Consider the following 26,736-nt stretch of genomic DNA (forward strand, 5'->3'; position numbering starts at 1 on the left):
GGCAAAGCTGGGCTTCAAGGCCTGATTTTTCTGACTCCAGAGCGTGGGTCTTTCCCACACATTAGCTACCACCACCAAGTGCAAGAGAAGTCTATTCTCAGTTGGACGCCCGCGAACAGTGTTGACAGAAATTATCCTCTCCTCTCTGTCATGTGTCCATTCTATGCCCATTCATGTTTGACTTCCAAGCCCTCCTTCCTCAGTGGGGTTCCCCGCTAAAACACACTTCTTCACTCCCTTTTCTTGTCTCCCCCGTTATGCTAAAACACACTTCTTCACTCCCTTTTCTTGTCTCCCCCGTTATGCAATACCATGGTGAGTAACAAAGATGTGAGTCATACTTACTCTTGAGGAGCTTTCAGTGGGGAGTAGGAAGAGGTAAACAACAACAAAATGTATGGATGTTATATAAACCACTGAACTGTGCTCTGAAAATGGTTACCATGGTAAATTTTATGTTATGTGTATTTTACCATAATAAAATTTTTTGGAAAAAAAAGTAATTAACTACCTAAATAAAGGAGAATGTGCCTTGCACTGTGAAGGAAAAATTAGGGAACTGTAATAGGGACAGCAAAGTGGAGAGATTTTCTGTTTTAAGAATTCTGGAAGTAGGTAGTCCTTTCTCTTCATAGAGTTCTTCTAGGTGAGCATGACGCAGAAGTCACAGGAGACCAAGACACTGACCAGTTGGAAACTTTGCTCTTTACAATGTCAGGCTTCCCCTTAATGCTTCCAGTCCTCCCCCATCAACATGAGGTCCTTTGGCCATGGGAGCAGTTGGATCCTGTACAAGAGTTCCTCACTCTGCACAATGGGTTGCAGGAAGAGGGGTCACTGGTCACATGTAGATGCAGCCTAAGCCTGACCAGAGAAGGGAAGGTTTCAGGCCCTTTCCTTGGTTCATTCTGTCCAGTCACAGCCTTCTTTCACCTTACATGAGACTCGGATAAATTAACTTTTCCTTAAATCATCGAAGAAATAAGTATATTTGAGGGTTTCCCTGGTGGTCCAGTGGTGAAGAATCTGCCTACCGATGCAGAAGATATGGGCTGGGAAGATCCCACATGCTGCAGAGTCACTAAGCCCATACACCACAACTACTGAGCCTGTGCTCTAGAGCCCAGGGGCCACAACTACTGAAGCCCACGCACTCTGGACCTCATGCTCCACAACGGAAGACACAGCAATGAGAAGCCTGTGCACCGCAGCTAGAGAATAGCCCCCTCTCACCACAATTAGAGAAAAGCCTGAGCAGCAGCAAAGACCCAGCACAGCAAAAACTAAATAAATATTAATTAAATTATTTTTAAAAGAAATAAGTATATTTGGGACTTTACTGATGGTCCAATGGCTAAGACTCTGGGCTCCCAATTCACGGGGCCTGGGTTCAATCCCTGGTCAGAGGAAGTTCAACAAAGTGCAACAAAGTTCAAAGATCCCATGTGCTGCAACTAAGACCAGGTACAGCCAAATAAATAAATAGATAAATATTTTTTTTTAAAGCAATGAAACTGCAAAATTATCAGAACAATCACCTTCACTTCAGTTCAATTCAGTCCCTCAGTCGTGTCTGACTCTTTGCGGCCCGATGAATTGCAGCACACCAGGACTCCCTGTCCATCACCAACTCCCGGAGTTCACTCAAACTCAATATGCCAGCAAATTTGGAAAACTCAGCAGTGGCCACGGGACTGGAAAAGGTCAGTTTTCATTCCAGTCCTAAGAAAGGCAATGCCAAAAATGCTCAAACTACCGCACAATTACACTCATCTCACACGCTAGTAACTGCTACTGCTAAGTCCCTTCAGTTGTGTCAGACTCTGTGCAACCCCATAGATGGCAGCCCACCAGGCTCCACCGTCCCTGGGATTCTCCAGGCAAGAACACTGGAGTGGGTTGCCATTCCCTCCTCCAACGCATGAAAGTGAAAAGTGAAAGTGAAGTTCCTCAGTCGTGTCCGACTCTTTGCGACCCCATGGACTGCAGCCTACCAGGCTCCTCCGCCCATGGGATTTTCCAGGCAAGAGTACTGGAGTGGGTTGCCATTGCCTTCTCCGAAGGCAGGTCAGGTTGCTTCCTGACCTGCATATAGGTTTCTCAAGAGGCAGGTCAGGTGGTCTGGTATTCCCATCTCTTTCAGAATTTTCCACTGTTTATTGTGATCCACACAGTCAAAGGCTTTGGCATAGTCAATAAAGCAGAAATAGATGTCTTTCTGGAACTCTCTTGCTTTTTTGATGATCCAGCAAATGTTGGCAATTTGATCTCTGGTTCCTCTGCCTTTTCTAAAACCAGCTTGAACATCAGGAAGTTCACGGTTCACATATTGCTGAAGCCTGGCTTGGAGAATTTTGAGCATTATTTTACTAGCGTGTGAAATGAGTGCAATTGTGCAGTAGTTTGAGCATTCTTTGCCATTGCCTTTCTTGGGACTGGAATGAAAACTGACCTTTTCCAGTCCTGTGGCCACTGCTGAGTTTTCCAAATTTGCTGGCATATTGAGTGCAGCACTTTCACAGCATCATCTTTCAGGATTTGAAATAGCTCAACTGGAATTCCATCACCTCCACTAGCTTTGTTCGTAGTGATGCTTTCTAAGGGCCACTTGACTTCACATTCCAGGATATCTGGCTCTAGGTGAGTGATCACACCACCGTGATTATCTTGGTTGTGAAGATCTTTTTTGTACAATTCTTCTGTGTATTCTTGCCACCTCTTCTTAATATCTTCTGCTTCTGTTAGGTCCATACTATTTCTGTCCTTTATCGAGCCCATCTTTGCATGAAATGTTCCCTTGGTATCTCTAATGTTCTTGAAGAGATCTCTAGTCTTTCCCATTCTGTTGTTTTCCTCTATTTCTTTGCATTGATCACTGAGGAAGCCTTTCTTATCTCTCCTTGCTATTCTTTGGAACTCTGCATTCAGATGCTTATTATCTTTCCTTTTCTCCTTTGCTTTTCACTTCTTTTCACAGCTATTTGTAAGGCCTCCTCAGACAGTCATTTTGCTTTTTTGCATTTCTTTTTCTTGGGGATGGTCTTCATCCCTGTCTCCTGTACAGTGTCACAAACCTCTGTCCATAGTTCATCAGGCACTCTATCAGATCTAGTCCCTTAAATCTATTTCTCATTTCCACTGAATAATCATAAGGTATTTGATTTAGGTCATACCTGAATGGTCTAGTGGTTTTCCCTACTTTCTTCAGTTTAAGTCTGAATTTGTGAATAAGGAGTTCATGATCTGAGCCACAGTCAGCTCCCAGTCTTGTTTTTGCTGACTGTATAGAGCTTCTCCATCTTTGGCTGCAAAGAATATAATCAATCTGATTTCGGTGTTGACCATCTGGTGATGTCCATGTGTAGAGTCTTCACTAGAATAGCTATAATCAAAAAGACAGACAAAACCAAATGCCATCGAGAATGTGGAAAAATTGCAACCTTTATACATTACTGGTGATAAGTATAAAATGGTGCTGCCACTTTGGAAAATACTTTGAAAGATTTTTCTTAACTTAAATATAAATGCACATGTAAACCAACAATTCCTAGCTGTCTACCCAAGAGAAATGAAAATGCATGTTCCTGCAAAAACTTGTAAACAAATGTTCATAGGAGCATTATTCATAATAGCCAAAAAGTGGAAACAATTCAAATGTCCATCAGCTGGTGAGTGGATAAACACAACGCGATCTATCCACACAGTGGAATACGACTCAACAGCAGGAGTTAACTCCTGGTGCATGACACATTATAAATTTTAAAAATATTATGCTGAGGAAAAGAAATCAGATATGAGAAACTGCATATTGTATTATCCCATTTATAAACACGGCAAATCTTTAGATAAAGTGGGTTAGTGGTTGCCTGGAACGAGGAGTGGCATTGACTGCAGATGCAAATGGGGATTTCTGATAGAAATGTCCTAAAACTGGGTTGTGGTAATGCTTATACAGCTGTCTACATTTATTGAATCATACACTTAAAATGTGTGAATTTTATGGCACGTGAATTGTGCCTTGATAAAATTGCTAAAACGCAAAACCAAAGCTAATGTTTCAGGATGTTTTTAAAAGGTTATATTTTGCTAGGGCTGGATAAGAAGGGAATGGGGAACAACTGCTTAATGGGTATGGGGTTTCCACTTGGGATGATGAGTGTGTTCTGGAATTAGGTATTGGTGATGGCTGCATTATGGTGTGAATGTCCTAAATGTCATTGATTTATTATACACTTTAAAATGGTTTAAGTGGTAAGTTTTTGAGTGTTTCACAACAAAAATATTATGTTAGTTCATGTAAGTGAAACACCAATAAAGCTTACTCTGCATCTATTTCTAGATGATTTTTTAAAACCTTTTTATTTTAAAATAGGTATAGGCATATAAAAAATTATAAAAATAGTAAAAAGAGATCCCATGTACCCATCACCCCGTTTCTCTTGATGTATCGTCTTACATTACACAAACCAGGGAATTGACATTGACACAATAAATTAGTCTGCAGTCAGTTCAGTCACTCGGTCGTGTCCAACTCTTTGCGACCCCATGGGCTGCACCTCCCAGGCTTCCCTGTCCATCACCAAATCCCAGAGCTTGCTCAAACTCATATCCATCGAGTTGGTGATGCCATCCAACCATCTCATCCTCTGTCGTCCCCTTCTCCTCCTGCCTTCAATTTTCCCCAGCATCAAGGTCTTTTCTAATGAGTCAGTTATTTGCATCAGGTGGCCCAAGTATTGGAACTTCAGCTTCAGCATCAGTCCTTCCAATGAATATTCAGGACTGATTACCTTTAGGATTGACTGGTTTAATCTTCTTGAAGTCCAAGGGACTCTCAAGAGTCTTCTCCAACACTGCAGTTCTAAAGCATCAGTTAGTCTACAGACCTCACTAAAATTTTTGGTGATTTTTTTTTTTTTGGTTGCTGTATTTATATGGGATCTAGTTCTCCAACCAAGGATCAAGCCCATAGTCCCTGCAGTGGAATCTTGGTGCCTTAACCACTGGACTGCCAGCAAAATCCCCTGGTGGATTTTTTAAAGCTATAAAATACCCACTGCAGATTTTCACTAGTTATGACAGCTGTTTTCCTGTTCTCATCCCATGGAAGAAAACATTTTGATTTTTTGAAAAAATGATTTCTGACCCCACCCCATTTATTAAAAACCTTAAAAACAACTCAGTTTTTCATTTTGTTTTTTAACATCTTCCACAGATGAGGGTTGAATTAAGGGAGTGACACTGGAGATGAGGAAGGTTGTTTGGAGACAGAAGCAAAAGGATTAAAAATGGATTTGGAAATCATGGGAGAGAGAGGAGTCAAGGATAGCATACGGGTTTCTGGCTGCAGGAAGAGGTGAGTGGAGGAGCACCTGCTGAGATACAGAAGTCTTGGGAAGGGTTTGGTTTAAAAGGAGCAACATGAGTTCGGTCTCAGGCTTGTCCGGGGTGATGGGTCTCTGAGACAGCTAAGTCAGGGTGCGACAGACTGCCGGGTTTGGGGGTCTAAAGAACAGAAGTGAAGTCTGAGACGAAGTTGAGCAATTGCAGAGGGGCCGTCACACATAAATAGTACTTAAGTTTCCCTGTCCACTCTGTTCCTGTATCCCATAAATATTTATTAAATGATTAAGTCTTAGAGATTCAGAGATGAAAAAGGTAATCACGGGACTTCCCTGACGGTCCAGTGGTTAAGGATCCACCTTCCAGTAGAGGGGACGTGGATTTGATCCCTGGCTGGGAAACTAAGATCTCACGTGCCATGAGGGCAATAAGCCTGCTTGCCACAACCACTGAACCTGTGTGCTCTGGAGCCCACGTGCCACAACTAGAGAGAAGCCCACACACCATAATAAAAGATTCTGTGTGACACAACTAAGACCCGAGGCAGCCAAGAAAAAAAAATATATATATATATATATATAAATGTAAAGGTCAGTCCCTGTCTATGTGGATCTTGCACTCAAGGCAGGCAGCTTGAGTGTGACAGACAGGATAGGGTGGTGGCTTTGTGCCTAAAGGAGGGAGGTCACAATGTGTACTTTGTGATGAAATCTGTAATATACCCCTTGGCAGGGAGGACCCCACTGAGAGCTCAACCTCCTGTGGGAAGGATCAGGGACACACCATATGTTACCTCTCTGTCCCTACACCTTCCATCCCAGGCCCAGTTGGAGGGCCCTTTGGGGATAAGCAAATGGACAGAGAAGTGGGAGATGAGGGCTTGGCAGGAGGAGGTGTGGTGTGGAGGTCTGGGGAGCCACAGAGGCCCACAGGACAGAGAGTTGGGGGGCTGTCTATGACCTCAGGTCCTCACCCCTCCCAGTCCCAGGTAGAGGAACCAGTTGGCCGCCTGCCACTGGAGCCATCGCCTGGGCCACACATGAGGCGCTGGTGGCAGATTTTTGTCCTGTGCGTCTTCTGGATGCTCCTCTTGTGGCTGGTGACTCCCTGCCTGGATCTGAAGACTGACTCGGCACCCCAGGAAAAATGGATGGACGTGGCACCACGGCGTTGCAGCTGCCCTTGGTTCAAATTCAGGCAATGTGGCTGCCCGTCCGGGAGTCTCAACCACTCTGTCTGCCACCACACAGCTGGAGAGCACCGGTTTGATGCAGGCTATGAGAAGATGAGGGGGTCCCTGATGGGAGGAGCAGAGTCCACGCGCCCTAGTGCTGTGCTCTGGTGGTCGGTCAGTGGTCAACACTGGGGTGTCCCATCCCATCCTCCCCTGGGCCCAGGTCACCTCCCACTTTCTGTCCCAAACCCCTGCCCTTGGCCCTGACTTAGAGTGCCTCCCATCTTCACAGCTTCAACTCCCGATCTCCCGATGGAGGTCTCACCCACTCAGATCTGCTTCCCGTCCTCCAGGAGCCAATACCTGGGTCTTGGTTCCCCATCTCTTCTCTCCTGCTGTTTTCAGGACCTGAATGCAGCAAGCGAGCTGGGCAGAGGGTGGAAGAAGCTGCTTGAAGTGATTCCCCAACTCTCAATGAGCTATTTTGACTTCTTCTGTGGGACTTGTGCCCTGATGGGGAATTCGAAGATCCTGCGGGCTGCCAGTATAAGCAACAACGTCAACCAACTCAGCATGGTCTCCAGGTGAGCCTCGAGGTGAGGGCAGGGGACTGGATGGCCAGACCTGCCCCTAGAGTTCTTTCAGTTTCTACTCTCTTTCTCAGGATGAACCAGATCCCTGTTCAGGGCATTGAGATGCTGGGGAACCAAACCACGAGATGCTCCGTCTCCCACAGGAATGCCAGGGGCCAGCGTTCTTGGAGGCAGGTGCTGTTGCTGCTCCTGCAGCTCTTTGATCTCGCATGGACTTCAGATGCTCTGAGTGAGGAGATGGTGGTCTGGGAACCCAGACATTCATAGTATGGCAGGTAAGGAGAGGGCACTGCAGTGGATGACAGAGGGGCCTCCAAGGAGACTCTCTACTGACTTACTGGGCACACCTGCCAGACCTTACCAGGTCTCAGGGGCTGCTGAAACCCCTCCACTTCCTAATTCTTCCTTAGATTTCTGAAGGTGGTCCAGTTCCCTAGCAGAATGGAAGATAGAAAAGGCCAGGTAAGGGTTTGACAGGTGGGAAGATGTGGCTGTGGGTCACTGTGGACTGGGACCCAGGTTGGCCACCTCCTGTTCCTCTCCAGGTCCTGGTGATCAGCCCCACCTTCCTCCAGTACAACCGGGGCACTTTCCATCTTGGGGGCTCATGGCTCTGTTCTGGGCCTTGCATACCTGTGACTCAGTAAAGATTCTTGTTCTTTCCTCACTTAAAACTTTTCCCTGCTGGTGGTCCAGTGCTTAAGGCTCCACACTTTCAATGCAGGGGATGCAGGTTTGATCCCTAGTCGGATAACTAAGATCCTACATGCTTTGTGGTATGGCCAAAAAATTAAAAAAACAAAACAAAACAAAACTTTTCCAAGCTATGCCTTCAGCACAGAGTCTAAAAGTTTCTGCCTAGCTTCCAAGACCCTGTGTGGTCTGACCTCTCGCCTCCCCTCATCTCTCCCAGGTTCACACCACGGGTTTCTCAGTTCCACACACATGCCAGCTGCCTCATGCCTTTTCACACGCTGCTCCCTCTGCCTGGGATGCCCTCCTCTTGTCTCCCCAAAGAACCTTCTCTTCTTCCAGTACGATGAGAATCATATGATGCTCTTTTCCGTGGTCTGGGGTCTGGGGTCACACTGTGTGCTCAGACTCTGTCTCCCCTGGGGAAGGTGAACTCCATTCTCCTAGCTTCAGGAGGCAGCTAGTCACCCTTGTTGTTGAATGAAGGGCAGTGGGATGAAGACAGGATTCAGCCTGCTGACGCATACATCCCTCTCTCATCCACTAGGATTCCCGCTTTGGATCTGGATCAGAAAAGCAAAGGAGGTGGTCCCCTTACTGGGAGGATGCTAATCAGACCAACAGAGATTCTGTCCATGTTCAGCAAGAAGCAGAAATGGAGGTCAGCTAGAGTGGACAAGCTTGCTGTTCACACAAGTCCACACAAGTCCTTGTCCTTTGGGCCTGAATGCAAGGGAGTCTTGGAGTTGCGGCGGGACTCTGGGGACATTCAGGGATAAAGGGCAAGAGGAAATTGTATAGTGATCAGTCTGGTGCTGAATAAAATCCTGGCCTAATTCTCCTCCCTTCGAGGACAGTGTTGGGGAGGAAGGGCCCGACTTGACTTTCATAGCTCAGGGACAATATTTGCATTGATTTCTATGCCTGGTCCCCTGGATCATGCAGGTGGTGTAAATTTAGAGCCAGCTCCATGCCAAGTGCAGACCCAGACTGAGTATCCAGAGAAGTTCATTTCCCACTGGACAAAAGAGATAAGCTTGCTTATATCATCCTATGCTGGTGGGTGAATTTTGGGGGAGCCCAGCTTTTCACCAAAGATTCAGCTGTTTGAGGTTCCCAGTGTTTTCTGGGGGCCTCTGTTCTGATTCTCTGCCTCCCCTAGGATCAAGGTCCTCTGCCTGCATGAGCATTAAACCTCTAAATTTCTGGGCAGCCCCTTAAGCATCTTAAGCACCCCTCCCCCATACTGTTTTTCAGTTCTCTTTTCATTTCTGGCATCTAGGGACTTCCTGTTTCCTTTTAACCTCTGGTCTGCATTTAAAATACTTTTTATTAAACACTATAGATATATATGCTTGCAAAATTACCAATTAACTCAGGAAAGATAAACAAGACACTTGAGTGGTAGTTGCCTCTGGGGAAGAAACTGGGTAGGAGGGGAGCAAGAAAGGGACAGAATCCTTCTTTTCACTTACTTTTTATACCTTTTGGACTATGTCCCACAGACCCATATTATACATTCAATAATAAATATAATTTTTAAAAGTTAAAACTATGTTTTGACCAGAAGACTGGATTTTTATTGTAGGAAAGTTTTTAGGTTATCTTTTACTTCATTAATTTGCTAGATCTGGAGTCAAAACTAAGTCTTTGTAGCTCTTCTGCAGTTTCATGAACTTGGTGAGTATGTGATAAGGTTAGTGAGTTCTATGGGCAGCAGCTCAGTGCCTCATTCCTATGGAAAATAACCTGGCAGTTCATCAGAAAGTTAAACATAGAATTACCATGTAAGCCAGCAATTCCACTCTTAGGTAGGTCCCCAAGAGAAATGAAAACATGTCTGCCCAGAAACTCGAACCCAAATGTCTATAGCAGTACTATTCATGATAGCCAAAAGGTAGAAACAATCCAAATGTCTCTCAAATGGTGAATAGACAAACTGTGGCATGTCCATACAGTGGAATATTATTTAGCTGTCAGAAGAGGGCAGAGTATTAACACATGCTACAACTTAGAAGAACCGCAAAAACATGATAAGTAAAAGAAGCTGAAATAGGAGGGAAGGGGACAGGGCATAACTTTTAAAAGAATGACATATCCATTGAAGATACAATATAAATTGGTTAGAACCAACTAGGTCCAAGAAGGCAGAAGATTCAACTTCCAGTGGATCTTGAGCCTCATTATACACTCATTGTAATACATCAACATTTGCTAAGTGACACCGCCCACAGGCACCATGACAGTTCTAACCATAAAGGGCCAAAAAGTGAGCAGTGGCCTGAATCCTGGAAATTTCTGTGCCTTCCCCAAAATAGTTGGAACAAGCCTCCCTTTTGTTAGCCTATGAGCTTACCTAGCCCGTAAAAACCGATCTCAAGCCTTTTGAGATGGATTGCATTCTGTCTATGGAATGTGTAACCTTCCAGGGTTTTGCCTCTGAGATGGCTCACACTCTGTCCATAGAGAGTGTATCTGTCTCCACAAACAAATAAATCTACTTCTTACTTATCACTTTGCCTCTTGCTGAATTCCTTCTGCACTGAGACATAAACAGCCTGAGGTTCATTAAGTCCTGAGACCAAGTGTGTGGTTTCAATTAAAAGGCAGTTGTAAAGAAACTAACACAACACTGTAAAGCAATTAGGCTCCAATTAAAATAAATAAGTAAATAAAAGGCGGTGGATTTGAGGGAATCCCTGGTGATCCATTGTGAGGACTGGATGCTTTCACTGCTGAGGGCCTGGGTTTAGTCCCTAGCTGGGGAACTAAAATCCCACAAGTCATGTGGTATGGCAAATAAAACCAAAAAAACACAGATTTCTCTGGTAGTTCAGTGGTTAGGACTCCATGCTTTGAACGCAGGGGAAGTAGGTTTGATCCCTGGTCTGGGAAGTCATATCCCATATGCCACGTGGTAGCACCATCCCCCCCAACCTGAATTTTGGCTGGGTTCGAATCCCATCTGAGTTGTGCACTTTCAAAGACAGACACAAAAGGTCACATATCGTATGATTCATTTTGTGTGATGTACCCACGATGGGCAAATTCTTAGAAGCAGGAAACAGACGCATGGTTACCAGGGGCTGGGGGTTAGGCAGAACAGTGAGTGATTATTTGATTGGCATGGTGTGTTTTTATGGGGTGTTGAATGAAAAAGTCTTGAAAGTAGAGGGAGCTGCTGGCTGCATGACACTGAATACACTAAATGCCACAGAAATGTGTTCTTAAATGGCTCAGTGTATGTAATGTGAATTTCACCTCAAGAAGAAAAGCGCTTGCATGAAAACACATATGATTATATCCATAACTTTTAAAAACACAAAATTAAATAATATATTGTTTAGTTATACATAGATTTTTAAACAAATTTTGGCTGCACTGGGTCTTTGTTGCTGCGCAGGTGCGGGCTACTCTCTAGCTGCAGTGCGCAGGTTTTTCATTGCAGTGGCTTCTCTTGTTGCAGAGCATTGGCTTTAGGGTGGGCTTCAGTATTTCAGCTTGAGGGCCCCAGAGCATGGACTTAGTTGCCCCTTGGCATGTGGGATCTTCCGGGACCAGGGATCGAATCTGTATCCCCTGCATTGGCAGGTGGATTCTTAAACACTGGGCTACTAGGGAAGTCCTTGTTATATATAGATGTTGCAAAAAGAAAAAGCCAACGGAATGAAAAACACAAAATTCCTGGTGCTGTTATCATCTGGTGGGGGAAAAAGAGCACCCAGTGTCTTCAATGGTATTAATGTTCTTTAAAAAAATTTTTTTATTGGAGTATAGTCTATTTATAATTGATTTACAAATGTGTTAGTTTCTGCTGTACAGCAAAGTGAGTCAGTTATACAAATACATATATCCACTCTTTTTTAGTTTCTTTTGGAATGGATGGCTGGAGTTGTTGGAGGCTAAGTCTCTCTCTCTGTGTAATCTTTCACCGCAGACTTCTTCAATGATGGAGGAGGTATTATAAGATTGGAAACTGCAAGGCTGAGGCTAGACATCACACAGTGTCACTTACACAGTATTCCTTTGGTTAGGTCAAGTCATACAATGACTCCAGATTCAAGAAGTGGGGAAATGGACTCCTATTCCTAATGTAATGAGCCAAAAAGAATTTGTGGCCATACTTAAACTACCATTGTGTCCCACAGCGTCAAGGGTTCTATCTTGTTATCCTTGGCCATTCCTGGAAGAGTCATTGGCTACATCTTGCCTCCCTTGGTTATAGCCTCACCCTGGTTCTCTAGCTTTCACATCTATTCTGTAAACTTCTTGATATTTACCCAGTGAACTGTATTTCTGGTTAAGTTTACCACAGTCTGTTTCTGAGACCAAGAATTCCAACTGCTACAGTTAAAAAGGATCAAAAAATCGTACTCTCACCAACAGTAATGAAGGTTAGAAGATGACAGAACATTCTCTTTGGTTTTTGTTTTAACCTACACTCCTTTATACCCAAACTATCAATCAAACCCAAAGGCATTGTATTAGTTTCCTAGGGTTGCCATAACAAATTACCACTAGATAATTTAAAGGGGCTTCCCAGGTGACTCAGTGGTAAAGAACCCGCCTGCCAATGCAGGAAACATAAGAGATGTTGGTTTGATCCCTGGATCAGGAAGATCGCTTGGAAAAGGAAATGCAACCTGCTCCAGTATTCTTGCCTGGAAAATCTCATGGACAGAGGAGCCTGGCAGGCTACAGTCCATGCATGCATGTTAAGTCGATTCAGTTGTGTCCAGCTCTTTGCGACCCTATGGACTGTAGCCTGCCAGCCTCCTCTGCCCATGGGATTCTCCAGGCAAGAATACTGAAGTGGGTTGCTATGCCATCCTCCAGGGGATCTTCCCAACCCAGGGATCAAACCCACGTCTCTTATGTCTTCTGCATTGGCAGGCAGGTTCTCTACCACTACCGCCACCTGAGAAGCCCAGGTTACAGTCCTGCTACTGCTGCTGCTAAGTCATGTCAGTCGTGTCCAACTCTGTGCGATCCCATAGACGGAAGCCCACCAGGCTCCCCTGCCCCTGGGATTCTCCAGGCAAGAACACTGGAGTGGGTTGCCATTTCCTTCTCCAATGCATGAAAGTGAAAAGTGAAAGTGAAGTCGCTCAGTCGTGTCCGACTCTTAGCGACCCCATGGACCGCACCCTACCAGACTCCTCCATCTGTGGGATTTTCCAGGCAAGAGTACTGGAGTGGGTTGCCATTGCCTTCTCCGAGGTTACAGTCTATGGGGTTGCAAAAGAGTCAGACACGACTTAGCAACTAAGCAACAACAACTGGTAGCTTAAAACAACAGAAATTTATTATCTTACAGTTCTGGAGGCTAGAAGTCCAAACTTCAGGTTGATGTCCTTTGGGGGATCTGAGTGAGAATCTGTCCCATGCCTCTCTCCCAGCTTCTGGTGGTTGCTAGCAATTCTTACCATTTTGATTTTGTAGACAGACACAGCAATCTACTCTCTGCCTCCATCTTCACATGGCACTCTCCCCCTGTGTCTTCTCTTCCTACATTTTCCCTTTTTCATAAGGACACCAGTCATTGGATTAGGGCATTTCCTAAACCAGTATGAACTCACTTTAACCTGCAAAGACCTTATTTCCAAACAAGGTCACATTCACTGGTACCAGAGGTCCAGACTTGAAGCTAATTTTTTGGAGGGGGACACAGTGCTACTCACAATAGGCAGAATAATGACTTTTCTAGATGTACAAAGACTTAGAAATTTCATTTCTTACATAGCTTTTTTCCTAGGGAATTTTAATGAATGACTACAGATGGTGACTGCAGCCATGAAATTAAAAGACGCTTACTCCTTGGAAGGAAAGTTATGACCAACCTAGATAGCATATTCAAAAGCAGAGACATTACTTTGCCAAGAAAGGTTCGTCTAGTCAAGGCTATATGGTTTTTCCCGTGGTCATGTATGGATGTGAGAATTGGACTGTGAAGAAGGCTGAGCGCCGAAGAATTGATGGTTTTGAACTGTGGTGTTGGAGAAGACTCTTGAGAGTCCCTTGTACTGCAAGGAGATCCAACCAGTACATTCTGAAGGAGTTCAGCCCTGGGATTTCTTTGGAAGGAATGATGTTAAAGCTGAAACTCCAGTACTTTGGCCACCTCATGCGAAGAGTTGACTCATTGGAAAAGACTCTGATGCTGGGAGGGATTGGGGGCAGGAGGAGAAGGGGACGACAGAGGATGAGATGGCTGGATGGCATCACTGACTCGATGGATGTGAGTCTGAGTGAACTCCGGGAGTTGGTGATGGACAGGGAGGCCTGGCGTGCTGCGATTCATGGAGTCGCAAAGAGTCGGACACGACTGAGTGACTGATCTGATCTGATCTGATCTGAAGAGGAAAGTAGTCCTAGTTTACTACTAGATTATATAGGAAATAATGCTTACCTAGTTGCAATATTATAAACACTGAGAACAGACATTTGACTTTCAGAATCAGCCTATAATCCTCTGCCATTCATTATGGTGGAAGAGTTAGTGAAATGTATCTAGTGAGAAATTGAAATTTTAATTTAATTAATTATTTTGGGGGCTGTGGCACACAGCATGTAGGATCTTAGTTCCCTGACCAGGGATCAAACCCATGCCCCCTGCAGTGGAAGCATGAGGCCTTAACTGCTGGACCACCAGGGAATTTCTAACTGAGATTTTCCCTGACCTTCCAGTGATTAAGAATCCATGCTTCCACCAAAGGAGCTGTGAATTTGATTCCCTGGTTGGGGAACGAAGATCCCAAATGTGGCATGGCAAGGCCAAAAAAGAAATACAACAAAAAATTAATTTTAAACAATCTAAAATTTAAGATGAATGCAATTCAGTTTTTGGAACACTTCTAAGTATACTTGTTTTAACTGGAGTATGCAGATCTACTTTTCAGATTGTAAAATTTTTTTAAATAGATCATGTATTTTTGATGAAAACTGAATGTTCAAATTTAGATATACTGTGAATACTGTGAGTGTAAAATACAATTCTTATTTAGAAGACTTAGTTTCAATAAAGAATGCAAAATGTTAATATTTTGTATCGAGAACATGTTGAAATGATAATATATAGACATACTGGGTTAAATATATTATTCAAATTTATTTCCTCCACTTCCTTTTATTTTTCTATTAGACTACGGCCACTAGAAAATTATACATGTGGCTTGAATATTTCTTTTGGATGGCATTGCTATAAACAAAGCATGTGAAAAGTAATGATACAACAGATTGCTTACACAACAGAATCTGAACGTTATCCTTGATGATGTAGAGTTTCACTTGCCAATGTTGGGAAGTACAAAAAGGAAAAAATTGGCGAATAGAAGTATACAGACATGGGGCTCCCCTGGTGGTCCAGTGGCAAGACTTTACGCTCCTAATGCAGGAGGCCTGGGTTCAATCCCTGGTCAGGGAACTGGATCCCACATACTGCAACTAAGGCCTGGCACAGGGAAATAAATAAATAAGCACTTAAAAAAGAGAAGCGTACAGACACAGTATCCTCATCTCAGAGAAAAAGGCTTTAAGAAACCTTGTCTTGATGTGACAGAATGAGAAACAGAGAGTCCAATGTGTAAAGTCATGAAGTGAGCAGGTGGTTATTACTAAACATAATGATAGGATTATTTACAGCAGGTAGTCTGTATGTAATATCACGATACGGTTATGTAAGCATATTATATAGACATATGGAAACAAATGCCTGGAGAATAGTTAGAAGAGGAGGCCTCTGAGGAGGGGCCTCAGGGTAAGGAGTCAGGGAGGCTGGGAGGCTGCCGCTCCACATTAAAAGTCTTTCTGAATTCTGCGATTTTTTTGGGAAAAAGTTTTCAAATACTTATCTTGGTAACAACCTTAAAGGAAAAAGAAATTCAACTCCTGAGAGGTTTCAAGGGGTGACTACACTAAATATTCACTTTTGTCAAAAAGGTAAATTCTCTCTGACCAAAAAAAGGTTCCAGGGCTTCTCTGGTGGCTCAGACGGTAGAATCTGCCTGCATTGCAGGAGACCCAAGTTCAATCCCTGGGTTGGGAAGATCCCCCTGGAGAAGAGAATGGCTACCCACTACAGTATTCTTGCCTGGAGAGTCCCATGGACAGAGGAGCCTGGTGGGCTACAGTCCATGGGTTCAGAAAGAGTTGGACATGACTGAGTGACTAAGTCATGTCCTTGCCTTCTGGATCTCCTGTTCCTCCACAGCAGACTTGGCACATGGCCACTGCTCCCTCACCCTCCTGTCCCCTTGAGCTTAAATCCATACCTCCTTTGTCAGCCTGACTCTGGGCTGAACGCCAAAGTGTGTGTTGGTGGGGGTGGGGCGTTTGTCAAGAGGCCTGTGCAGAGGAGGTCACAATGCGTTCTCTGTGATGCGGCCCCGGATATAACTGGGCCAGTGTGAAAGACCTCATTGGACACCAGTCTCCCTGGGAGACCACCAAGCTCACCAATTGACACCTCTCCTGTCCTTTCAGCCTTGAGCCCAGGCCTTGGCAGGGTTCCTTCCAGTGCTTAGCAGGTGGCTGAGGAGGTGAGAGGTAAGGTGTTGGGAGGGTGTGTGGTGTGAAGGGTTGGAGAAGGAATGGAAGCTTCTAGGACAAGGGATGCTGGGGATGTCTGATGACCCCAGCCCTCTCTCCTTCCCAGTACATGATATCAGAGCCAATCTACTGCCTGCTGGGGCACCAGCATCTGGGCCAGAGATGAGGGTTCGATATCTGAAGCTGCATCTGCTAGCCATCTATGTGCTTACCTTGTGGCTGATGGTCTTCCTTCTGGACCAGACGTCTAGCCAGAATGACCTTCATAAGATGCCCGGAAATCACTCAAAGACCTGTGACTGCCCCCAGAACTCTTTAAGAAAGTGTATCTGTTCATCTGAGGTCCATGAGTGCTCCACCTGCCTTGGCATTCCCGGAGAGTCTGTCTGGTTTGACGAACACTTTGAGATGGACGTTGAGCCCTTGATGAGGTCAGAAGTGCCCATGCCCTCTGATGCTTTGCTTTTGTGGTTGGTCAGTGCGCATTCTTGGTCTCTGTCCAGTCCCCCCCGCAACCCCAGGCCCCGGCCATCTCTTTCTCCGTGGCCCCAGGCTCTAACCTTCTTCTGTAGGTGGTGGGAGCCTGGGAAAAGCCCCTATATATCTCCCTCCTGCATTCCTATGAACTTTAGGGCATGGAGTCAGAGGAGTTTGGGAATCAGAATCAGCAGCCACCCGAAGGGCCTTCCACACACCCACTGGCCCGTGTGGGGTGCTGGACTTGTGCAGTGGTTGGAAACTCAAAGTTCCTATTGGGCTCTGGCCTTGGCCTAAAGATTGACCAACATGATGTGGTCCTCAGGTGAGTGCAAGGTGAAAGGTGGAGACCAGGAAGGTCACAACAAATCCTCCTCCTCCCCAAAACGTCTATCTTGCTTTTCTTTCCAGGATGAACCAGGCGTCTGTCCAAGGCTTTGAGGCGGATGTGGGAGAAAGGACCACTGTGCGCGTTACGTACCCCAAGATAGACAGCCCACAGGATCCTGGTGCCCAGCTGCTGCTGCTTCCTCTGAATTCATCTGGTCTGAAGTGGGTCATGGACATAGTGCAAAAAGACAGCATCATTCAGAAGGCAGAAAATCCTGGGTATGGTGGTGGAGGGTAGGACATTGTAAGGAGGATAGTGGGAACTCCGGAGAGACCCTTGCTATCTATCAGGGCACCCCCAGGCTTACCTAAGTTTGGGTACGGCTGTGTCAAATGATGCTTGAAACTCCCCCACCTCAATCTTGTTTTAGATTTCGGATAGTCCAGGTCACCCGTGGAAGTAATGAGAAAAAAGACAAGGTGAGGGACCCAGGAGGGAAAAGGGGAAGGAGTAAAATGCAGTGGGTCGGGTTGGGCAGCCACTGGATGGACATCAGGTCACCACCCTCCTCCATTTCCCCAGGTCTCAGTGATCAGCCTGAGCTTCCTCCAGTACGTCCAGCAGAGATGGCTGGGAAAACATGGTCACTTTCCATCTCTGGGGTTCATAACTCTGTTGTATGCCTTGCACACCTGTGACCAGGTATAAGACACGGTCTGCAACTCATAGAACTTCATCCCTTTGCCACTAAAAGTGTCTGTTTTCCCAGGGACTTCAGGTTAAATCCAAAGTTGTCTGGCTGGTTTTCAAGATCCTGCGTGGTCTGACCCTTCCACTCCCCTCATCTCTACCAGCACTCTCTACGGGCTTCTCGGTTCCCTAAACATCTGCCTCGGGCCTTTCACATGCTGTTCCCCTGCCTGCAGTGCCCTCCTCTTGTCTCCCCAAGGAATCCTCTCTCTTCCTTCAACATGATGAGAATCAACTCTCTTTCCTGGGCTCTGGGGGTTGCTCTGTGTGTTCAGAGTCTTCCCTGGGGAAGGTGAGCTCTGTTCTTCTCCCAGCTCCAGGAAACAGCCTGTCGCCCTTCATGTTAAGTGAATGTTTGGTGAAGGAATGCTCAGTGGGCGTGGAGGCAGCCTGGGATCCAGCCTGCTACCCCAGAGCCCTCTTCTCTCTTACCCCATCTCCCAGGTATCCTTGTTTGGTTTTGGGACAGACCAGCTCATGAGGTGGTCCCATTACTGGGATGATAAATATTGGTTCAAGACCAACATGCACAGTTTTAAAGAAGAGCAGCAGGTCATCCTTAAGCTGCAGTGTGAGGGGAAGGTTGCTGTTTACAACTGAGATGGCCTCCAGCCAGTTCAGCCCACTGGAGGCCCCTGGAGGCTAACAGGTGGTCAAGAGGACTCTGAGTGTCAGAGAGGGATAAGGGCTTCAGAAGTACCCTGGATGAAGATCACTCTGCTATGAAACCCCACATGGTGACATTAAAGGACTACTTTTTCTTCTAGATTCTCAACGGTGAACATTTCATTATGTCACATATATATTTTTACCTTATCAAAAAATAAAATTAAATTAAAAAGAGGAAAAAGCAAAGCCTAAAGTTGAAAACACATTAAGTGAACCCAACTATACATCAAATTGCTAACACAATCACCAGGGAAAAGAGGTAAAGTTCCTTTAAAATTCAATACACTGTATATCCTTTGTAGCATAGATTCTGTGGACAAAAAGAACCACAAAGAAATTTTAAATTTTACTCAGTAGACTTTTATTATAATACTGTAATATTTTAATTTATTGTAATATTATAAACTATATAATAAATATACAATAAAGTAAATATGCAATTTTATTAATATTATTAGGAACCAAATACAAAGTCAGACAGAGAGAGTAAAACCCCTGAGACATTATAAATTCAAACAGGAAATATCACTGTGAGCTCAATTTTACGTTATGTTTTATGGTAAAACATACATAAAAATGGTCATTTGAAGGTATACAGTTCAGCATTAATTAAGCATATTCACATTGTGTACAACCACTCCCATCTCAAACTCACAATTTTCAAAATACGTTGTCTGTGAGTCCAAAAGCCACACTAACATCCCAGAGACAACGATCAACCCTGGAATGTGGATTTCATTTTCTAAATACTTTTTCCCAAAAACCTGCACATCAAATATGGGACAATTTGAGCATCAAAAATAGCAACTGTCACAGATGAGTCACAGTGGACATATAAAAAATCCTTGAGTCCATATTGACACTCAGATATCAAAAAAATCAGAGGAAACTATTACATTAAATGGGAGTGGGGGAGAAGCATTTATCCTGCCTCTTTGGTAGAAACAGTATTCAAGGTGAGCCAAGAACCTCAGTCAATGAGGGTTTTCAGTCACTGGGTATCCAAAACACACCCACTCCGTTCTTACTTTGGCCGCCCAACAACCACACATAACCTGACAAGATGAAAACATCCCTGGTACAGCCGAGAGCATGTTTACCTGCTCCCCTAAGGGCACAGAGGTGTGCTTGGTGTCTGGCTCAGAGCTAGAGCTCAAGAATTCCCAAAGGTGTGGGCAGTGCTCTTGTGACCATCTTGTTGCAGATAACTGGACCCATATGGCATCGTATAATCATCATTTAGAGGAATAAAGTTATCCACTATGAAAGCAGAGTTTAAAAAACTGGTTGCCCCCCTGGAAAGTGGTTAGAAAAGAATGGAGTGGGAAACTGCTGCCTTCTTTTCTATTTCATTTTTAACCATGTGTGTGCAGTTGTTTCCTTGGAAATAAATGAAATCAAGGGTATTCCCTGGGTCCAGGGATTCCCTCATGGCTCAGATGGTAAAGAGTCTTCCTGCAATGCAGGAGACCTGGATTTGATCCCTGGGTCAGGACGATCCCCTGGAGAAGGAAATGGCAACCCACTCCAGTATTCTTGCCTGGAAAAATCCCATGGACGGAGGAGCCAGGCAGTCTACAGTCCATGGGGTTGCAAAGAGTCGAACATGACTGAGTGACTTCACTACAGGGTCAGGGCACCACAATTTTACTGCTGCAGCCCTGGGTTCAATCCCCGGCCAAGGAACTAAGATTCCACAAAGTGAAAATGAAGTCGCTCAGTCATGTCTGACTCTTTGCGACCCCATGGACTGTAGCCTACCAGGCTCCTCCCTCCATGGGATTCTCCAGGCAAGAGTACTGGAGTGGGTTGCCATTTCCTTCTCCAGGGGATCTTCCCAACCCAGGGATAGAACCCAAGTCTCCTGAATTCCACGCAGACACTTTAACCTCTGAGCCACCAGGGAAGCCCGATTCCACAAAGCTCGTGACAAAAAAGCAAAAGCAAACAGAAAAACTACCCCCACCCCCAAAGTTTGGTTGGATAGAAATTTACTTTAACCATATTATATTTTCTCGTAGGTTCTTTGCTCAAGAGGGAACAAAGGCCCTTCTTTCCCCTCTCTGCCTCATACTTGACAAGTTCGCTTTGGGAGTAGCCAGCACCCCCTCACAGAGAAGGCAATGGCACCCCACTCCAGTACTCTTGCCTGGAAAATCCCATGGACGGAGGAGCCTGAAAGGCTGCAGTCCGTGGGGTCGCTGAGGGTTGGACACGACTGAGTGACTTCACTTCCACTTTTCACTTTCGTGCATTGGAGAAGGAAATGGCAACCCACTCCAATGTTCTTGCCTGGAAAATCCCAGAGACGGGGGAGCCTGGTGGGCTGCTGTCTATGGGGTCGCACAGAGTTGGACACGACTGAAGCGACTTAGCAGCAGCACCTCCTCAGAGAGGCACTACACCAGCTTTTCTTGCCTTTTTCATTCCTGTGCCCATTGTACTTGATTTCCATGCCCTCCCTTGTCAGCTGGACCCTGGGCTGAATGCCAAGGTGAAGGCAGTCTTACCCACAAAGCCTACATGAAAAAGCTCACAGTGTGACCTGTGCGGTGGGGTCCCTAATACTACTGGGCTGGCATGAAGGATCCCGCTGGGCATCAACCCCTTTTCCTCTGGGGAGGTCACAGGATACACCAAAAGCACCTCTCCCCTCCCTCTTCTCAGCCTCCAGCAGAGCACCCTGCAGGGCTCAGCAGGTGGCTGGGGTGGTGAGAGATGTGTTATAAGGAGGTGTGGCGAACAGGGTTGAGGAAATGATGGAGGCCATGGGGCAGGGGATACTGCTGGAGTCTGTGGTCACAGCTTCCTCCTTTTCCAGTGCCTGCCGTCTGAGTCAGCCTGCCTCTTGGCCTGTGAGTTGTCCCATGGATAGGAATGAAGCCTTCATGATGGGCTCTAGGTTGGTGTGCTGCCTTGAGGGCTCACCTGTGCCTGGTGCTTCTGCTCTTTGGTCGGAGAAGTCTCACCTGACGGGCTAGCTGGTACAACTCCCAGAGTGGCCATTGGTCCCAGGACCCACAGACGCAGCCCTTGATGCCACATACCCAGTGTACCCGACTGGCTTGGCAAACACTTTGAAAGGGCCCTGAAGCCCTCTCTTCCTCCAACACGTTCTATGATGCTCTTCCTGGCCAGTGAGTCTCCTCCTGGCACCCAGGTCATGCTGAGTTTCTCTGCCTCCAGGCCCTGGAGATGAGCTCCTCCTTTCAGTATGTGTTGTGAAGTTCTGTGACACACAGGTTTGATGAGTATTTGCCAAATGAATGAAAAGTTGGATTAGGAGCAGGGGGGAAGCAAGCAGCCCATTTGATGTCATCCATTGGATTTTCCCGTTTGGGCTTGGGCGGACTAGCTGAAGAGGTGGCCCCGTATACAGGGAGGAGAGCTAGAGCCGAAGACTCCTGCATGGCTTGCAAAGCACCTTGCAACGGCAGAAGGCGAGAGATTCCACCAGCTCGTGTATGAGACGACTCTTAGCCAGCAACCAGACTCAGACTCTTGGTAGGATTGGAATATGAAGAACAGGAGAGGGAATGACAGGGAACCAAGACAGGGGGTGCAGGAACAATGTACGGGTTATCAAGCCCTGAATAAGAGCTTCCCCTGACTCCTGCACCCCAACTAGTAGCAGTAAATAACTAAGGAAGAGCTAAATTTAAATACACATTCTTACCCTCTCCTGCCTCCACACAGATGACCACTAGCTGGGAACAGGGAGTGCCCGCACTCAGATGGACACATGACTGCCTTCCCTCATATCTCTCCTCTGACCCTTGATCCATTCAAGGGGGTCAACTCTTTGCTTCCAAGTCCTTCCACCTGTGCCAAGCTTCAGGTGCTACGAAGGCATATAAAGAGCTGGGGAAGTTAATGACAAAGGACTAAGAAGAAAGAGGTCATAGGGCTTCCCTGGGGGTTCAGTGGTTAAGACTTCGCTTTCCAGTGCAGGGGCTGTGGGTTCAAACCCTCAATGCAGAGGTGTGGGTTTGATCTCTGGTTGGGAAGTTGGACCCCACGTGCCTTGGGGCCAAAAAAAAAAAAGGAAAAAAGATGTCATAATGTCCACTCCATACTGGGCTGCCAGTGTGTCAGGCAAGACTCTCAGCAGGGCCAGAGAACACAGTCCTTTTTTATCTGGAGAAGCCTCACTCCTCGCCTTCACCTCCATCAGGGTCTAGGCAAACCCCTCTGGTCCCAGGAGCATAGAAAGTAAACTGCAGGGGGTCAGGGCCTTGAGACCCCTTGTTCTTGTCTTTCCTTCTCCCTTACCTGCTTTCTCAGCTTCTTGAGCAGAGCTAAGTTGCACCCCAGGATCGAGGGGTCGGGGGAGGGATCTCATGGCTCAGAGAACCCTGATGGCCCCTGCTCCTTCCTCCTCCCTGCCTCTGCTCACCATCCCCCAGGCTCTTCAGGACTCAGCATTTCCATATTGCTCAGGTAGTCCCTTCCTCAGCCCTGGGAGTGAGTAGGTGGTCAGTGGGACAGGAAGTAGGAGGTGAGGTGTTGGGGGGAACAGCTAAACGCCTCATGTGTCCTAAGATCAAACAACTAAACCAACTAGCTGCCCCAGGGTCCGGTTGCATGAGCTGAGATGAAAGTGAAAAACCCTTAGCTGCTCAGTCACCTCCAACTCTTTGTGACCCCACAGACTGTAGCCTGCCAGGCTCCTCTGTCCCTGGGGATTCTCCAGGAAAGAATACTAGAGTGGGTTGCCATGTCCTTTTCCAGGGGATCTTCCTGACCCAGGGATCAAACCCGGGTCTCCTGCATTGCAAGCAGATTCTTTACTGCCTGAGCCACCAGGAATGAGGCCTGATGCAGTCTTCGGCTGGGAGTTGTCCTGCTGCTTTTGTGGGTGAGGTTCCCCTACTTTCACAGATACTTCTAGAAGTTCAGCTGCTGGCCCCAGAGTGTCTGCATAGCCTGCCTCCACTAACAGGGTGTCTGCCTGGTTTGCCTCACACTTCACATAGGCCCTGAAACTCCTGGTGGAATCAGAGACCACTCCGTCTCCAGAAGGCCCGGGCTCTGGGCTGCATCCTCTCCCTGGCCCCTTTCTTTACACCAATGGGGCCCAGCCTCCTCTCTGTGCTGGCACACGGGTGAAGTGGTGAGTGGTCTGTCTCTTCTCCATGGGTATCAATGCTGGGAAAACTAACCCAAGTCCAGCCGGCCGAGGAGGAACTATTCCAGCTGATACACAGGTCACGGCCATACCGAGTCCTGTTCATGCCTGTCCTGGGCTGTACGGTGGGGAATTTGGGATTACCATTGATGAGCACTGCATTGCACTCTGGGAGAGCGGGGGGGAGTAGGGGGAAGGGTGGTAAGCAGTGTGAGGCTGAGCCCCAGCACCTCCCTGACATTATCCTTTCCTATCTCTGCAGAATGAACCAGGCTGCATGTCTAGGCTCTGAGAACAGTGTGGGCAATGGAACCTCCCTGCACATACCCCACCTGAGAATGCCCTCCACCTGGAGGAATGCCCATGTTCTCCTGGAGTCGAAGCCTCCAGAGCTAGTGTGGGCTGCAGTGGGCATGGCCAAGATGGAAGGGCTCCTTTCCTCAGCTGGAGACCCAGAGTTGGAGCAGACAGCCCTCAGCCTTTAGGTATAAATGTTGATCTTGTCCTCACTCTGCAGTCTGATGGGACTCTCCCCACTGTCTTCACCCTCGATGTATACTACCAGCTTTCCCTTCTCTACTTCATGCCAGGCAGCTTTTTCAGCCTTTAAGTTGCTGCTAGTCCCACATGGGGAAGCAGATGAGCAAAGGTAATTAGGTTCCAACGTGGTGACTGTCGCTCTTACATGCAAAGTATGAAGCGCAAGAGCACAGGGTGCCGCCCTCACCAGACCCAGCGCACCCTGCAAACAAGAACATTGCCCAGACTCCGACTCAGTTCTCACGCCCTCTGCTCTTAGGACTTTGGGGCCTCGAGCAGCTGCTATCAAAGCAGAAAAGGAGAAGGCAGGATGGAGGGTGGGGATTTGTGGATGGAGAAGACCCACATGCTCAGCTCTGATTGCCATTCCCCTAGGTTCTGGAGATCAATCACACCATCCTCAAGTGCATCCATGAGAACCAGCTGGAAGATAAGACAGTGAATTCCCATCCGCCGGATTCACTGCACTTGTTATGACCTGTTGCATGTGACAAGGGAAAGGGACCTCTGGCCTGATGCCCTGCAGCAAGCTGGGGTGCTGCCCCAAAGACCCATACTCTTTCCTCCATGTTTCTCCAGATCGGGTCTCTGAGTTTGGAGCTGATAAGAAGAGCAATTGGCTCCATGACTGGTAGGACTGTCCAAACAGATGACCCTACTGTTGGTTAAACAAAGTGTATTATAGGGTCTTCCCCAGTGTTCCAGTGGTAAAGAAACCACCTTCCGGAGCAGGAGATGCAGATATGATCTTTGGTTGGGGAATCAAGATCCCACATGCCCTTGGGCAACTAAGCCCATAGTCTACAACTACTGAGCTTGAGCTCTGGAGCTGCAACTAGAGAGGAAAATCCCATGTGTTGCAACTAAGACCCAACACAGTCAAATAAATAGATATTAAAAATAAAAATGTGTTCTAGGAAGTTGGAGCAGAAAAGCATACACAAGCTAAGAAGGTGAAAGCAAGATGACAGTTAATAATTGAACAGAGGACTAAGCCTGATGGAATTATCTGCTGGAGAGGGGAGCCCCAGGCCTGACATCCAGAGTGGGGTGAGGGGCTACTGAGGATTGGATGGGGAGGCAGAAACAGGTATAGATTAGCTATTTACTGGATGAAGACTTAGCTTGGCTGCCTCCAAAATGCCTTTAATCTGCTGGAAACTCTCTTCCTGGTCCCAGAAAGTCCCTGGGGCTTAAGGCCTCAGCTTACGACCTACAGATAATGGAACTGAGAAGAAACTCCAAGGCAGACAACAGGGTCCCTCTGTGAGCCTCTAAGCTAGAGAACCAGAGTTGGGGACCAAACAAAGTTAAGGAACCTAGAAAAATCAAGCTTGTCCCTGAGAACTCCTAGAGCAGAAAAGGCCAGGTAAGGATCCTGAGCCACGGGGAATCTGACTAGATGTGGGGATCGGCCGGCATCTTGGGGGCTCCAGATTTAGCTCTGTGGGGGGGAGGGGGTGGTTAAACTGTAACTTTTTACTGAGCATCTGTGCTGAGTCCCATGCATGGGCTTTGAAACCAAGCTCCAGCAGTGGCAAACATCCTCCTTCCCACTCTGTGTGGTGCGATGGGATGTAATAGGGCCTGAGCCTTGGGGTAAATAGGTCTGGGGTACTGTGGTGCCGAACGCAAACCTCCCCGCTCTTAGCTGGCCTTAGCTCCATTCCCAGGCTTAGGTAAGAGGAACCCCAGATTATGGTTGGAGGGCCAGAGGAAGGTCATGCCTGCTTCTTTGAAGAAAACTTCTCTTAGGCTTTGATGAAGCTGCCAATATTAGACCTTAAGCCTACGCACTGCCTCCACCAAGGTCAGGCCACAAGTGATGAGTCCTGCCATTGTCCATTCTCCTTCCTGGTTTGACCCATGGCTGGACTACAGAGGACTGGAGTCGGTTGCATCTGATATGCCCCAAAAGGGACACCCTGAGGACACTCACCCAGCACAGAAGGGGAATGAGGCCAGATAGAACTTCTGAACATGAGACTGACTTTAGCCAAAAGCCCATTCAGTGTTTCTGAAGCCCAGAACAAGTTTTAAGTCAAGAACATATGACAGTTCCTCATTACCCCCGAGTTCAAATCTAGATCCCCAAGGCCCTCCCTCATCTCCCTCGCTGCCCATCCCACAGGGCAGACCAGTCTTCTCACCAGAATGCTTGGCCACCCACCCAAGTCCTCTCCAGCCTTCGAGGGCCAGTTCATACCTTCCTGCCTCAGGCCCAGGCATTTCTACAGCACTTCTAGGCAGCACACAGAACTGACTCTGACTCAGGGATGGGCATCTGCCTGGTCCTGTCAACTGGGCTCAAGCTTCCTGTGGACAGGGGCTCTGTCTTGTGTGCCTTCTGCAGCCCGTCTCTGTCAGAATGCAGGCAGATGACAAATTCATGCCGTCTTGACAGGAATCTTTAGTGAAGCCTTCCTTAACAGATGCTCTTGATGTACTGCTGTTTCCCAGCTATACTGTAAAGACAGCAGCAGAGGACAAA

General features: G+C 46.7%; 2 protein-coding genes across 2 annotated transcripts; both read left to right on the forward strand.

Moving 5' to 3' along the window:
• The first annotated feature begins 6,011 nt into the window (after positions 1 to 6,011).
• C14H20orf173 (chromosome 14 C20orf173 homolog) lies at positions 6,012 to 8,623 on the forward strand. The gene is made up of 5 exons (XM_025263572.3): positions 6,012 to 6,691; positions 6,923 to 7,101; positions 7,182 to 7,385; positions 7,521 to 7,572; positions 8,351 to 8,623. The coding sequence occupies exons 1-3, from the start codon at positions 6,197 to 6,199 to the stop codon at positions 7,375 to 7,377; spliced, it is 870 nt and encodes a 289-aa protein (XP_025119357.3). The 5' UTR covers positions 6,012 to 6,196; the 3' UTR covers positions 7,378 to 7,385; positions 7,521 to 7,572; positions 8,351 to 8,623.
• An 8,321-nt stretch (positions 8,624 to 16,944) lies between these two features.
• Positions 16,945 to 17,455, forward strand: LOC102393882 (CMP-N-acetylneuraminate-beta-galactosamide-alpha-2,3-sialyltransferase 1). The gene is made up of 2 exons (XM_025263578.3): positions 16,945 to 17,152; positions 17,239 to 17,455. The coding sequence occupies exons 1-2, from the start codon at positions 16,986 to 16,988 to the stop codon at positions 17,453 to 17,455; spliced, it is 384 nt and encodes a 127-aa protein (XP_025119363.3). The 5' UTR covers positions 16,945 to 16,985.
• The last annotated feature ends 9,281 nt before the right edge of the window (positions 17,456 to 26,736 follow it).

The sequence above is a fragment of the Bubalus bubalis genome, chromosome 14, assembly GCF_019923935.1.
Source record: "Bubalus bubalis isolate 160015118507 breed Murrah chromosome 14, NDDB_SH_1, whole genome shotgun sequence".
In the NCBI taxonomy this organism is placed as follows: domain Eukaryota; kingdom Metazoa; phylum Chordata; class Mammalia; order Artiodactyla; family Bovidae; genus Bubalus; species Bubalus bubalis.